This window comes from Bacillus rossius, chromosome 15, assembly GCF_032445375.1.
Source record: "Bacillus rossius redtenbacheri isolate Brsri chromosome 15, Brsri_v3, whole genome shotgun sequence".
Classification (NCBI taxonomy): domain Eukaryota; kingdom Metazoa; phylum Arthropoda; class Insecta; order Phasmatodea; family Bacillidae; genus Bacillus; species Bacillus rossius.
In genome coordinates this window covers 9,528,196-9,541,208 of record NC_086342.1, presented here as the reverse complement: position 1 = coordinate 9,541,208, position 13,013 = coordinate 9,528,196, and the positions used below count along the sequence as shown (strand labels likewise).

At 36.4% G+C, this 13,013-nt stretch overlaps 1 protein-coding gene across 2 annotated transcripts in view; it reads right to left on the bottom strand.

The window, feature by feature from the left end:
• The window catches only part of LOC134539719 (forkhead box protein O), a 382,038-nt gene extending 371,190 nt beyond the window's left edge, over window positions 1–10,848 (bottom strand). For both annotated transcript variants that reach the window (XM_063381957.1, XM_063381958.1), the window contains exon 1: window positions 9,779–10,848. In XM_063381957.1, coding sequence (XP_063238027.1) covers window positions 9,779–10,297 — 519 coding nt within the window. In that variant the 5' untranslated portion in view covers window positions 10,298–10,848. The remainder of the gene's footprint in view (window positions 1–9,778) is intronic.
• Between the last annotated feature and the right edge of the window lie 2,165 nt (window positions 10,849–13,013).

Below are 13,013 nucleotides of genomic sequence, written 5' to 3'. Positions count from 1 at the left end.
TTTGTTTGAAGTCATGTTGCATTTATATTGTTTTAGGGTTATTAACGTAATGGCTATTTTGGTATTGGTCTTGGAGCAGTTTATGTCGGGTGTTCAGTTTCTTAATTAATCAATTGTGAAACTGCCAAATGTTGATTTTTGCCTGGACGGATACGTGAATGAAATATTCACATTTTCCGTGTGAACACACTACTAGAAGCCTTTACTGGCATCAATTTTTATTCTGTTTGTAGCTCCGATAGAAATGCGGGAAAAAATAACGAATGAACGCAATTTCTGAGGCGGGTTTCCATGCGTGACGTCACGCAAATGACGTAGACGCAAGCTACGCAATTCTCTCTCTGCTGTGAACTCTTCAAGGGCGTCGTGTTACGGAATGGATGGAAAAAAAATTGACCCGTTGACCGCGTTTCGAGATGTGCGTAGCGATATTAACTAAGTTGCAGATATTAACTACGTTGCGGATATTAACTACTTTGCAGATATTAACTACTTTGCGGATATGAACTACGTTGCGGATATTAACTACGTTGCGGATATTAACTACGTTGCGGATATTAACTACGTTGCGGATATTAACTACGTTGCGGATATTAACTACGTTGCGGATATTAAATACGTTGCGGATATTAACTACGTTGCGGATATTAACAACGATGCGGATATTAACTACGTTGCGGATATTAACTACGTTGCGGATATTAACTACGTTGCGGATATTAACTACGATGCGGATATTAGCTACGTTGCGGATATTAGCTACGTTGCGGATATTAGCTACGTTGCGGATATTAGCTACGTTGCGGATATTAGCTACGTTGCGGATATTAGCTACGTTGCGGATATTAACTACGTTGCGGATATTAACTACGTTGCGGATATTAACTACGTTGCGGATATTAACTACGTTGCGGATATTAACTACGTTGCGGATATTAACTACGATGCGGATATTAACTACTTTGCAGATATTAACTACGTTGCAAACACGAGAGTTTATAACTGGTCCACTGACCAAGAGGGCTCCTCGCGATGTTGTGTTCCTGGCAAGGGCTAAGTGGAATGATCATTAACAATATTATGTTACTATTTAATTTGGTTTAAGTCCATATGCTACATTTGGAACATTGGACCGAACTGCGAAGTTCGACTGATAATAAATCTGTCAAAATTTCTCTACTTGTGTACTTGTGAATTCGACAGATTATTTTAGTGAAGGAGGTTAAATGATTTAGGAAAAGATTCGTTACTATATTGCAATAAATTACCGTGCAATTATAACGTATTCCAAGTGAATTTCACTGATTTGCCAGTCATTAATATATCTGTAAGGGAAAGAGATGGTATCAGAAACACTCCATCTTGATTTTTGTGCCTCAGTTTTTTTTTTTAAGTTCAGTAAAAAAAATTGAGAGAATACCGTTTTTCCCACGGACAATTATATGTTTGCCTTATCTAGGTCAGGTTGTGGAGAAAACCAGTAAATACCAATACCACACAAATTATGACTAAAAAATATTGTACATGCTGAAGTACTCCAAACATTTTTTATATAATCAGATTTCTTTAAAATAACTTAGTATGTGTAAGATAGTCCTTTAACACATATCACTTATACAAAAAATAGTATTATAAATAAATAACGACCAAAAAAAAACCAGAAAAGCGGGTACTTGCAGCTAGTTTTGATATAAAATATTAACACAATATAATTACTCGAACTTCAATCTCATTTTATTTATGTTTTTTTTTTTCGTATAAGGTATTGATTTTATAACGTGACCTTGGCTGGCTGTTTCGATATGTTTGTTAGCATATTACATTTGTTTTTGTATGTTTTATTTATTACTGCGCTTGTAATTTTTTTTTATTCTTATAGTGCCAGCTGTTCTGGACTTAAGTCTGTTGGCTGGCCACAAGTAACTAAACATAATTATTGGGATATTTTAAATTTTGTTTATTTCGCTCTCTAATGGATACGCACCACTGTAAATGTCTGTACGAAAAGGTTTTAGAAGGTACTTTCACAATACCGAGGTAATCAAGATAAGAGAATCGACTGATTAGATAGTGGGGCCAGTCTATATTTAATGTTCTACAGAGTAGGAACGTAGTACGGAGGAATTTGAACTTCAGGTAGGTACTGAGTCTCACACGCACGAATTCTGCATTTTCTGTATTAGTTCAGATATACATAGACCATGGCTACAAAACAAAATTAAAACTAGAAAGCTTTAGGCTTAAAAAAAACCAACGATTTTATAAAAAAAAAACTTTAATCCTCAAAATAAACTCTAAGTAGCCAAAAAAAAAAAGAAATTAAAGGTGGCTTTATCTACATTAGGCGTAACTAACATAAGCTATTCGCTTTTTGAACACAAAAAACCAAAGTTTAGACAAATTCATGTGATTAAAATAAATAGGTTTGAATATATAACTGGCTAGCTGCTGTAGAAGCACAGATTAGGTTAATAAAACTAGGTTAATGTGAGCTACTGCAAATACAATTATTAATTGTTGTGGCTACTGAATTTTGCAGAAATTTTAAAAAAAACTAATCTCTGGTAAAATTGTACTCTAACAATCTTGGTGGTTCCGTTATAAAATGAAAAGTGATAACTGTTACGTAACTAGGAACGTTCCACGTGGCAATGTGATAAAAGACAAAAGAAGGCAGGCTACTAGCTTTCCATTATCAGAGGAACACAAGTCATTACACAGATGACGAAAGTATCTATACACTTAAGGCAGCATTCCAAGACGTGTAAATATTTCCTTCTCGGAACAGTGCAGGCGTAATCTGGCGCATGATAAATGGAGGTTTGTGCATTAGTTGGCAAAACTGCTGATCTTGTTTTGATGCTTGATTCTTGGCAGAGAGTCAAAACAAATAAAATCCAAGGGCACAGGTTTTTTTTTTAGTTATATTTCTTTAGGTGCGTTATGAAAAAAATGAGTTAATTATTATTTAATAAATCATTTAATTAATTAATCAGAATAAATATTCAGCAAGTTATTTATTTCCACTATAAATAAACATTCATTTAGATTATTTTACTAAAATTAATTAACTTTACAAACGTGTTTATATTAATACTGAATACTGGGTAATTAAAATTATTAATTTTATTGAATTTATACTTTGCACCCGTATTTATAATACTACAATCTTTTATTATTTTATTCATATTATTATTTGCATGCAAAATTAGTTAGTTTTTTATTACGCCAAGTATAATTTCTAGTGCACGTATATAAGTAAACGAAACTTTTTTTTTTTGGTAAGTCTTGTGTTTGAAAACTCCTGTACTGAAATATTACGAACTCTAGGTGATGATTAAATTTCATCTTTAGATGTTTTCATAACGTTTGAAAATTAAAACAAAAGTAACAAACGCGTATTACTGTAAACGAATTAAATAAAAATTATTGTTTACCACCCCTCTCTATAGTTATTTTAGTTCATCGACACAGGGTCGAGATCCTAATCGATTTTATAGGCTGTGCATTTCTTATAACAGCTCTTACGTATTATTTTGATAGTTAAATTATACCGTAACACTTACAGCAACATTTATTTATGCATATGAACGTCGAAAGGTGTTAAAATTGAAACTAAACAAATACTTGGTTAAATGTATGAAAAATTCCAACAAAGCTAATCTCAACATTTCTTCATTTCTTACAACACACGATATAAGACATAGTTACGCATTTAAATAATACATTAAAAGCTAGTGCAAGAACGCTACGGAAAAGTATACCAACTTTTTCAATCTCTTACATTTCACCTTCTTAATTTGAAAATATATATCCAAAGCAATTCAAGGTGGTTAACATTGTGGGTATAGAAATGTTAGGTTTTCTCTTTCACTTTATTTATCGCGTTTTTACAGCTTACTTTTTTTTGTACACTGAAGGCAGAAATTATTTCTTACCAGTTTATTACAAGTAACTTAAACTTCCACGTACCCAGCAACGACAAACATGAATTATATAAAAGCAACACGAAGAAAATTCTCCAATATTCTACGATTTTGAACGCCTGGGTTGACGACCTATTTGCAACTTTCAAACGACTGCGGTAGTCAGGTACGTCTTGCGTTTTTCGGAAGCTTATAAACACAGCCTCAAGGGAGGCCGTTTTCTAGATTATTATGCACCTACAATTTTGTATTTTTGTTCATGATTTAAACTGATTCATTAATAAAACTACAGTTGATAACTAAACGAGTGTTATTTAACGGCTTTGAGAACCTTTAAAGTCCTAAAGTTATATTATTTACTTAAATACATTAGAACAAAAACCCATTTATAAAATCATAATAATTATAATTCCACCATATTATCTTGAAGTTTACTTTTTTTTTTTCCATTTCTTTAAAACCAGTACTCCACAGTTTTTTTTATACAATAATTACTGCTATTTTTCAAAACTTGTAACAAATGAAACACACTAACACGTAACGTTATAACCACTCCCCTAATTAACGTATCATTACAAGCACATAATAATAAATTTATATAATTCACGGACACAAATGTTTAAACAATACTAGTTCACTTTATGTATACACGATTCATACCGGTGCGGAAGTCACAGACACAATGGAAAAGTGATTGTGATTAGAGTGGGAAAAAACCCAGAAACAAGCTTCCTAGTCACATTTCAAATTTTTCGAATTATTTTTTTTTAAGTAGTATAGTGTAAGTATATTATAAATCCGATACAGAAATTTGCGAATTTAGAAATTGTAACGCTAAACTATAATAGACCTAACCCTCAGAAAATACAAGGTAAGTAAATTGCTTGAACATAAACTAAATTGAGAAGTTAATTAGTGTACGTCACCACAGCGTTGCAGTACATACTTCGTTTAAAATTTAAGAAAAAAACGCCAAGAAGTATATTTTCTTAAAATTCATCGCTGCTGCTGATGATAACGTCGTTAACCACTTCAGAATTTACGACTCATTGGCGTACTTTTAACTATTATCTGATTTCACGTGTTTTTTTTTTTCACGCGTTACATTCAAAACGGAACACACGACGCCGCATAATGTCCAATTAGAACGAACAAGGCCGAGCAGAATTTACGGAACACAAATGGCGTCGTTTCAGCGTGCCGTGTTTTCAAAACCAGATTCCAAGCTACCCCATATTAGGCTAGCAGCATAGTTAAAACGGGTTCACAATTGCGTCGCGATTATTCCGCTGTTTTTCCTTCGTCGAGACGTAACATGTTGCCAGATATTCTCGTTAGTACAAAATGACATTATACCGAAGTATGGTCATAGATTTGTTTCCATACAAACAAATGTGAAATTTCATTAATCGTGACTAATATCAGTATTTCTACAAACTAATTTTTTTTTTACATTCTTATACAAAACTTCAACAATTCGCGTGATTTTCTGTTGAAAACTTAACAGTTACAGTAAAACCTCGTATATCCGGATAAGATATGTAGACATTTTATTTAATGTTCACGTAAAACGTTTTAACTACGTTAGCAAGAGCGTCACTGTACGCACGGCAAATACATACTTTTTAGTTTCATTCAAAGTACACTCCCTGTATAGATTGAATAATTACGATAGTAAAATGTTTTTTGTTGAGGTTAAACCCGACAAAGCTCCATCTGAACTATTGATGATAAAGCATTTACGTGAACGTGCTTCGTTCAATCGCCATACGTGTTTGAAACAGAAGAGAGTGGTCTAATTATTAAGAAATTTCAAAAGTTATTTTTCATATATTTTATTAATGTCTTGTAAACAATATACTAGATATATTTATGTTACGAAACTTAGTTTTAGATCGTAATAAACGGTACGTATGCTTATCTAAGGATTTGGTTTTGCGTTATTACCCTAATTATCTTAATATCCGGATTTTCTGTTGTCTGGATTTCCTTTTCGTCCCAGTTAGTTCGCGTAGACGAAGTTTAACTGTACTATTCTTACAACCAGTCGTTGGCGGTTGGAAGGAACACAACGTCCTAAAATCGTGCGGCACACATCGCTTGCGTCCAAAGCTCTGATTGGCCGAGACCTCATTCGAATAGACAAAATTTGTCGACAAAAATGGTCGAAAGATCCGATTTTACGAACAAATATAACTACGTACTTAATATGTTTTTCCTTCAGATTAGTATATGACAAAACTTACAGAAATTATGAATCCGCTATATTTTACAGAAATTATGAATCCGCTATATTTTACTAACGTGAGTTACTAACTTATTTTGAAATTATCAAGTAATTAACGTTGAACGATGAAAATAAATTGGGCTTGGCTGCGTAATCAAACCATTCTCTTAACGATTACCTCAAAGTAAACAATTTGTGAGGAAATAGGTACTGAAACCCTTCAAATCTACGTGAAAACAGCTTAGCATCAAACATATCGGAGTTTTGTTACGAATGCGAAACAAGTGAACGTCGAAAGCACAGAAATTCGAAAACTTATCTAATTACAAAATTACGAATAGACCAACTTGGTAACGGCGACGCAATAATTTTGTGGAGGTCCAGGAGACTTTACCGAAATAAACGAAAATAAAATTCGAAAACGCTGAAGTTCGTTTTATTATGAACACGTTTTGAATACTTACATCAGGTCACTCCACTTTCGGAATTACGTTATTTTATTTTAGTTCTATCCAGAAAATCCTCTGGATAACCACGACCAACTTGATCTTGAGTATGGCAGTGAATCTGAACACTTGAATTCTTGCTAAGTGTTTTCCCATATTTTTGATAAAAAAAAAAGGCATGTCAAGGCAAAAATCATACCTCCCATACCTTCTGTACCTTGTTGTAACCACATTTTTACTAGCAGACTCTTCTTTCTAGCCTGTTAGTGCCGTGAGGATATAAATTATTATTTCATGCGGGCGACTACAATTTTCAAGATAATTACAATAGTTCACAAGTGTTCACTTCAACAAGTAGCCAAGTCGACCCAAAAAAAAATTAGCACGGAAGCTTTATTGAAAGTGGTACAAAAATATTTGAAATTGCAAAACAGTAGGTCACAATCCCTTTTAAAAGTTGAAACTATTATCCTTGCAATTTGGTCAGTAGGAAGAGGTCGAAGGCAGAATCTTTTTCTACGTAAAATATCAAGCTGTTGTTCACAGGAATGACTGTCAATATGTCCAGGGCCAATTACATATGCTACTTGTAAATTTAACTTAGAAAAAAAGCTCTTCCTACTTATAAAGCAAGATTTTCATACATACAACCCTTAATAAAAAAAAAACTAATAAAGTAGGTAAATGTGGAAAATAATTACTGATTGGAACCAATTGCGTTAAATTAACTAAATAAATTTTATCGGCATTATAGAATCAATACTATGTTGTTTCGCCAAACGGCGCATTGATATCTCATTCGTGGATTTTTTTTTCTTTACTCGTAGTGATTTCAATATTTGGAAGATTATTTTTTTGTTGTAATTTTTATAACCCGACGTGTGCCAATATCATTGCGCAAATCACAGATGTTGGAAGAATCAGCCTGAGCATGTGCTAGGGAAAGTGAAGCCAAACAAACCGGACTGTTGCCAGGCAACGACCCAAATATTTATCTTTACAGTAAGATGTCCATTAGAACTCGTGGCTTCATGGCCGTCTTTATACTTTCCGTATGTTTTTAGTCATACATAAATATCTAATGGATGAAAATTAGAAATCCAGGACAAAGGGTGATAACACAAATCTGTGATAAAATTTACAAAATTATTCTCTTGCCAAAATTTTAAATTTCCTTGGTTATTTTTTTTTAATTACCTTTTCTTGGCAATATTTTTGAAAAGAACTAAAGAAAATCCATCCCCCACCATCCCCATTTCTGAACTAGTAATCTCTCAATTTACTTTATATCGAACAGAAACCTGCATAAGCAAATTAAAGTATGACAGTAAACAAACATCATTGGGGTGATAGCAGACTGACGTATTGCATTCGAGGATTTAATATCACTGGGGAATTTCAACGAGTTTTCCAGTAAAAGTCCCTGACTAATGCCAGCTTCCCTGAGAATGTACATGTTTAGTCCCAGACAAATCAACATTAAGCTTTTCATAAAATAAAATCCAGTCTTATTCTTAACATTTTGGACTCTTAAATTCAATCTTGACTAGCTACATTGCGATAAGAATTTATTCACGTCAGCCTACAGGGGCCTACGGTGCGCAGATCTTCAGAAAAGAAACCAAGCGATATGAATACTGATAAAAAGATTTAAGGGTTGTGTGTTTACTATTAAAAAAAAAACTCTGAGAGCGGATGGGTAGGTCCGTTTCCGCATTTCGTTTTCAAACCAAATTTTCAGTTGTGTGGTTTTAAAAGTAATTTTTGTTAGACGTTAAACACACGGTATAGAATTCACTGAAAAAGCAGGGGAAGGGGTTTACATTCCAACTTTAATCTTCGTTTCTTCGCCGTAAAATATTGTTATCGCCCGCATGTCATAGCTGCCCGAATGCAAGACGGCAAGACCGCGCGCGCAGTTCACACGATGTCGCGCTACAACCAGTCGCAATTATCATTACGTCTCGCTAACTCGTACACATATTCGCTGCAGGTTATAAACCTTGCTTATTAGAAGCTCTGAACGTCCAGCTACGTCGTCATTTCAGAACATTTATTTAATAAATAAGAAAATGCACGTGTTAAGATTGTACCTGCTATCGTTTTCTTTTGTCTATGCATTTAATTTTGCGATTCCTGTGCTGCCGCGGAATTTATTCTGCTAATACAATTTTTTTCTTCTATTTACATTTTACAAATTACCAACAGCAACATAAATTAAAAAAAAAACTAAAATAAAACTAAGAATGAGGTTAAGGCTATTTTCCGTCGTAGCCAGACAGCTGTACCAGTTTTGTGTTGAACTATTTATCACTATAACTATAACCCTATATAACCCTAACACTATAACCCACGTGTTAACATTAGGGATGTGCCAATCAAATCCTTCGTATTCAAAGGTTTGGATATTCGAGAGAAAATATTAGAGAAAACAATGCACATTACAAATTCAACACTGATAACCTCTGAACTTTACTAGGTCAATTTTTTTTCCTGTCACCATTCATTCAAGATTTACTTTTAAACGTGCAATTAAATAAATAATTTACAATATGTATTGATCCTGGATACTTTAGTTCATGAATATAATGTTTAGATGTTTTCAACACCCATAGTTAACGTGTTTCATTTTATTTCGGACCTTTCGAGACTTACATTCGGATTTGGGGGGGGGGGGGGGGGGGGGGGGAAATTGGTATTTGACCAATCACTAGTTAATACTCTTTAGGCCTGCTGTTCTACGTCACGGAAACTGAAAACGGGAATCGAGCGAACTGAACATATTTATTTCACTATCGAATCCACCACTTTTTGCAAACGCACGTATGTACAAGTAACGTAAATACTAATTTCAAAAGTTTTCCATATACACCACAGAAAACTGGCCTTAATTCAATAAATATACAATACAATAAAAAAAATAAAAGACACAAGAGTAATAATAATGGAACACCAGATAAGTCTAGCAGTTGAAAACAATTTTTTTTAACGTATTTAGAACATAAAAATTTTTTTTTTTTTTTTTTAAATATATATTATGTGTAGGCCCTAATATCTGACATGTATCATATACCCTGGAATGGGGTCCGGCGATATGAAAAGGCAGCCAAAGTACTCGCAAGTAGCGACGTAAGTACGGAAGAACCTAGTGTTTGGGGAAGGGGGGGGGGGAGACTGACCTTCCAGCCGGCGGAGCTGTTGCTGTCGCCCTTGTCCTTGAAGTAGGGCACGTTGAGCACCATCCACTCGTAGATCTGCGCCAGCGTGAGGCGCTTGTCGGGCGCCGAGGTGATGGCCTGGGTGATCAGGTCGGCGTACGACAGGTTCCCCCACGCGTTCCTGCGGCTCGAGTTCTTCTTGGAGCCGGCCGACGAGGGCAGCTGGAGCAGCAGCCCCATCTCCGTCTCGGGGCACGTCTCCAGGCGAACAACCTCGTCTTTTGGGTCCGCGTAGTTGTCGGGGCGCGGCAGCGGCCACGTGTTGGAGCGAGCGCGGGTCTGCGGTTCGAACCCGGGATCCGCCGGCTCCTGCGCCATCTGCCCCATCGGCGGCGGCGGCGGCGGCGGAGGCGGCGCGTCCATCATGCCCGGGATTCCCCCCAGCACCGCCTCCTGCTTCACGTCGGCGACTGAGAACATTTGCGCGGCACCTCGCGACGCCACAACACCATCAAACACACTCCCCTCCCCCCAAACCATCCACGACGTCCGTCCCGCCTCAATCCCCGTCGAGAAATTAATATATATATATATATATATATATATATATATATATATATATATATATTAACAACCACTTCCTTTTCGGTTCGACCGCGGAAATCGTAAGGAGTCTTCAACCGGCTTGCTGGCAAAACACCACACACACACACGCGCGCGTTCGGGGTTTTTCAAACAACAACAACGCACATGTTCCCTCGTTGCGCGCGAGAGAGAATGTCTTCGGGAGTCGCGATTAAAGGTTCTGTGCGTGCGACGAAGAACGACGACCAACCTGCTCGCTTCCCGGGAGCCTTCTGCTGGCCTGTGCTGGTCCCCGCGTGGCCCTCGCCCAAGAGATACGCTACGCACTTCTTCGGGCTGGTTGGCGCGCCACGAGGTCGACCGCTAGCCCATGTGACGTCATTCTCCGTCTCTCTCTCTCTCTCGCGTTCTTTCCCTCCCTCTCCTCCTACTCCCGTCGAGCGAGAAGGAGAGAGGGGGGCGCAGGTCCGCTTCCCCTCCTCCCGCTCCACCAGGGACGGGCAGCCTTCCCCAACCAACCAACGAATACTTCTACTTTTCCCAACTCTTTCCCTTCCCCCACCCCTCTTCTTCGTCGCTCTTCCCCTTGATCCAGCCTTCGACATTCCCCGTCACGCGGCGGACAACTTCATGCGCAGTTCGCAGCCGAGGGTTTTCGGAAGCAGTTCCGCGGACGACCGCGAGATGGCACCACCGGCACGGAACAAAAAAAGGCGCGCGCGCGCGCAGCGCCGGGAACGCATTCCGTGCGGGGGAAGGGAAAAAAAAAGACACCCGTCCACGCGACTCTGCTTCCGGAAGGGGGTGTGGACTGCGCGGGGTGGGGGGGTTTGTTTACCGTCTGTTTACTACGAAGCGAACACAACATCGTAGTTGTTTTTATTGGGTTGCATGAATGGGCCGGCTCTCCCCGCCTTCCTTCCCGGAACGTTTGCGCGCCCGGAATTCGCGCGGCAGACGACCTTCAAAGCGGTTGAAATAAACACGGGAGGCGAGCGCGCCGCGCGGGCGCTTCTTGTCGCCGCGACTGAAAGCGGACGCCATGTTGAATTTTTTGATCTGCAACTGCCGTTGATGTCATGTTTTTGGAGATTTCCAAAAAACGATAACATAATTTAAAAGGCATTCCAATTTGATTTTATTAATTTTACAATATCCCCCCTCTTAAAAAACAATGTTTTAAAACTTTCGCCACAAAAAATAAATAAATATCGTGATGTAAAATGTAAGATCCTTCCATCTGATGTTGAAATATCTGAATAGTTTTCGCTGTACAATTATAACATTCTTAAATAAGAAATTAATTAAAAAAACTTAGGGAAAATGTCAAATAGCACTATATGCCATTCTATATGCTGAACGTTTAGTATAATTAAAGCTTTAAACCAACTTGAAAATAGCCCAAATCCCCCCTCCCCCCTTGTATTCAATACGAGACTGAAGTTATTGAGAGATTGCATTTTTGATCAAAAAATGGATTGCACAATCGTGTTGAAAATAAAAGCAACGAGGCATGACTAAACGACTGGCACACAATTTTTTATATTTATGTTGAATTTATTCCTGGACAAGAGCAGCAAATAACATTCATAAATGCATTTTGTGCATAGCAGCTATTGACAGGGATGACAAAAATACATCGATAAATCGTAGTAAATATTAGTATATCAGGTTAAAAATATCGAATATTTGGTATCGATATTTTAGTGCCGATATGTTTTTTTCCGGTAGTATCTAATTTTAATAAAATTATATTTTTCAAGTAAAGACTATTTTATTGAAATTATCTGTATATAAATTTTGCAGAAAAAATAGTAAAATGGCAACATATTTGGTGAATTCTTTTTCCCTTATCCTCAGAAGTCTATAGCAATAACTTACGATGAAAATTACTTATTTTTTTTAAAAAAAGTTGGAGAAAAATTATTAAATTATAAAAAATTGAAATCAATTAAAAATTAGATTTATTAACTTTTGTTATTAAGAGTTAAACTTGTATTAGGTAATTTCTTTAAGTTAGCTTACATATATCAAGAACTGAATACAACATATATTTAAATAAAATTATAATAAGGAAAGCATGGGTAAAAGTTAGTATGTGATAATAGTTAATATATGTATCGAAAATATCGATTTTTCTGGCCGATATTTTAATGGTATCGATGTACTTCAAACGATATATCGAAAGTCCGATACATCGATGTGTTGAAAAAATTTGCCATACCTAGCTATTGACCCGTCTCCATCAAGAATTTTATAAATAAATACAATTAAATCACGCCAAGGGTAATTCCATCGCTCCACAAGCTTTTATATCTCATGAGCATATCACTGTTTAAAAATTGCATTCACCTTAAATTTACTTATAACACTGATTACAAAATAATAAGGGGGATTTTTTTTTTGTGAATTTTCCGGTTATTATTGTAAATTTACGAATGCTCGGTTTACTCAAATTTAACGCAAACTTACAATTTTCTTGGAGCACAGACCAAATCATACATATAAATCTACAATTCATTTCCTGTACGTGCATACTTACACTGTTTGCGACAGATGACGAATTTCTGAATTTGGAATGCAGGGTAATAATTACTACGAAGAGCTGTTGGTATTGGGCTACGAAAAAGAAAAAAAAAAATTTCTTCGTTCATTTGAGGTGGATTCTTCG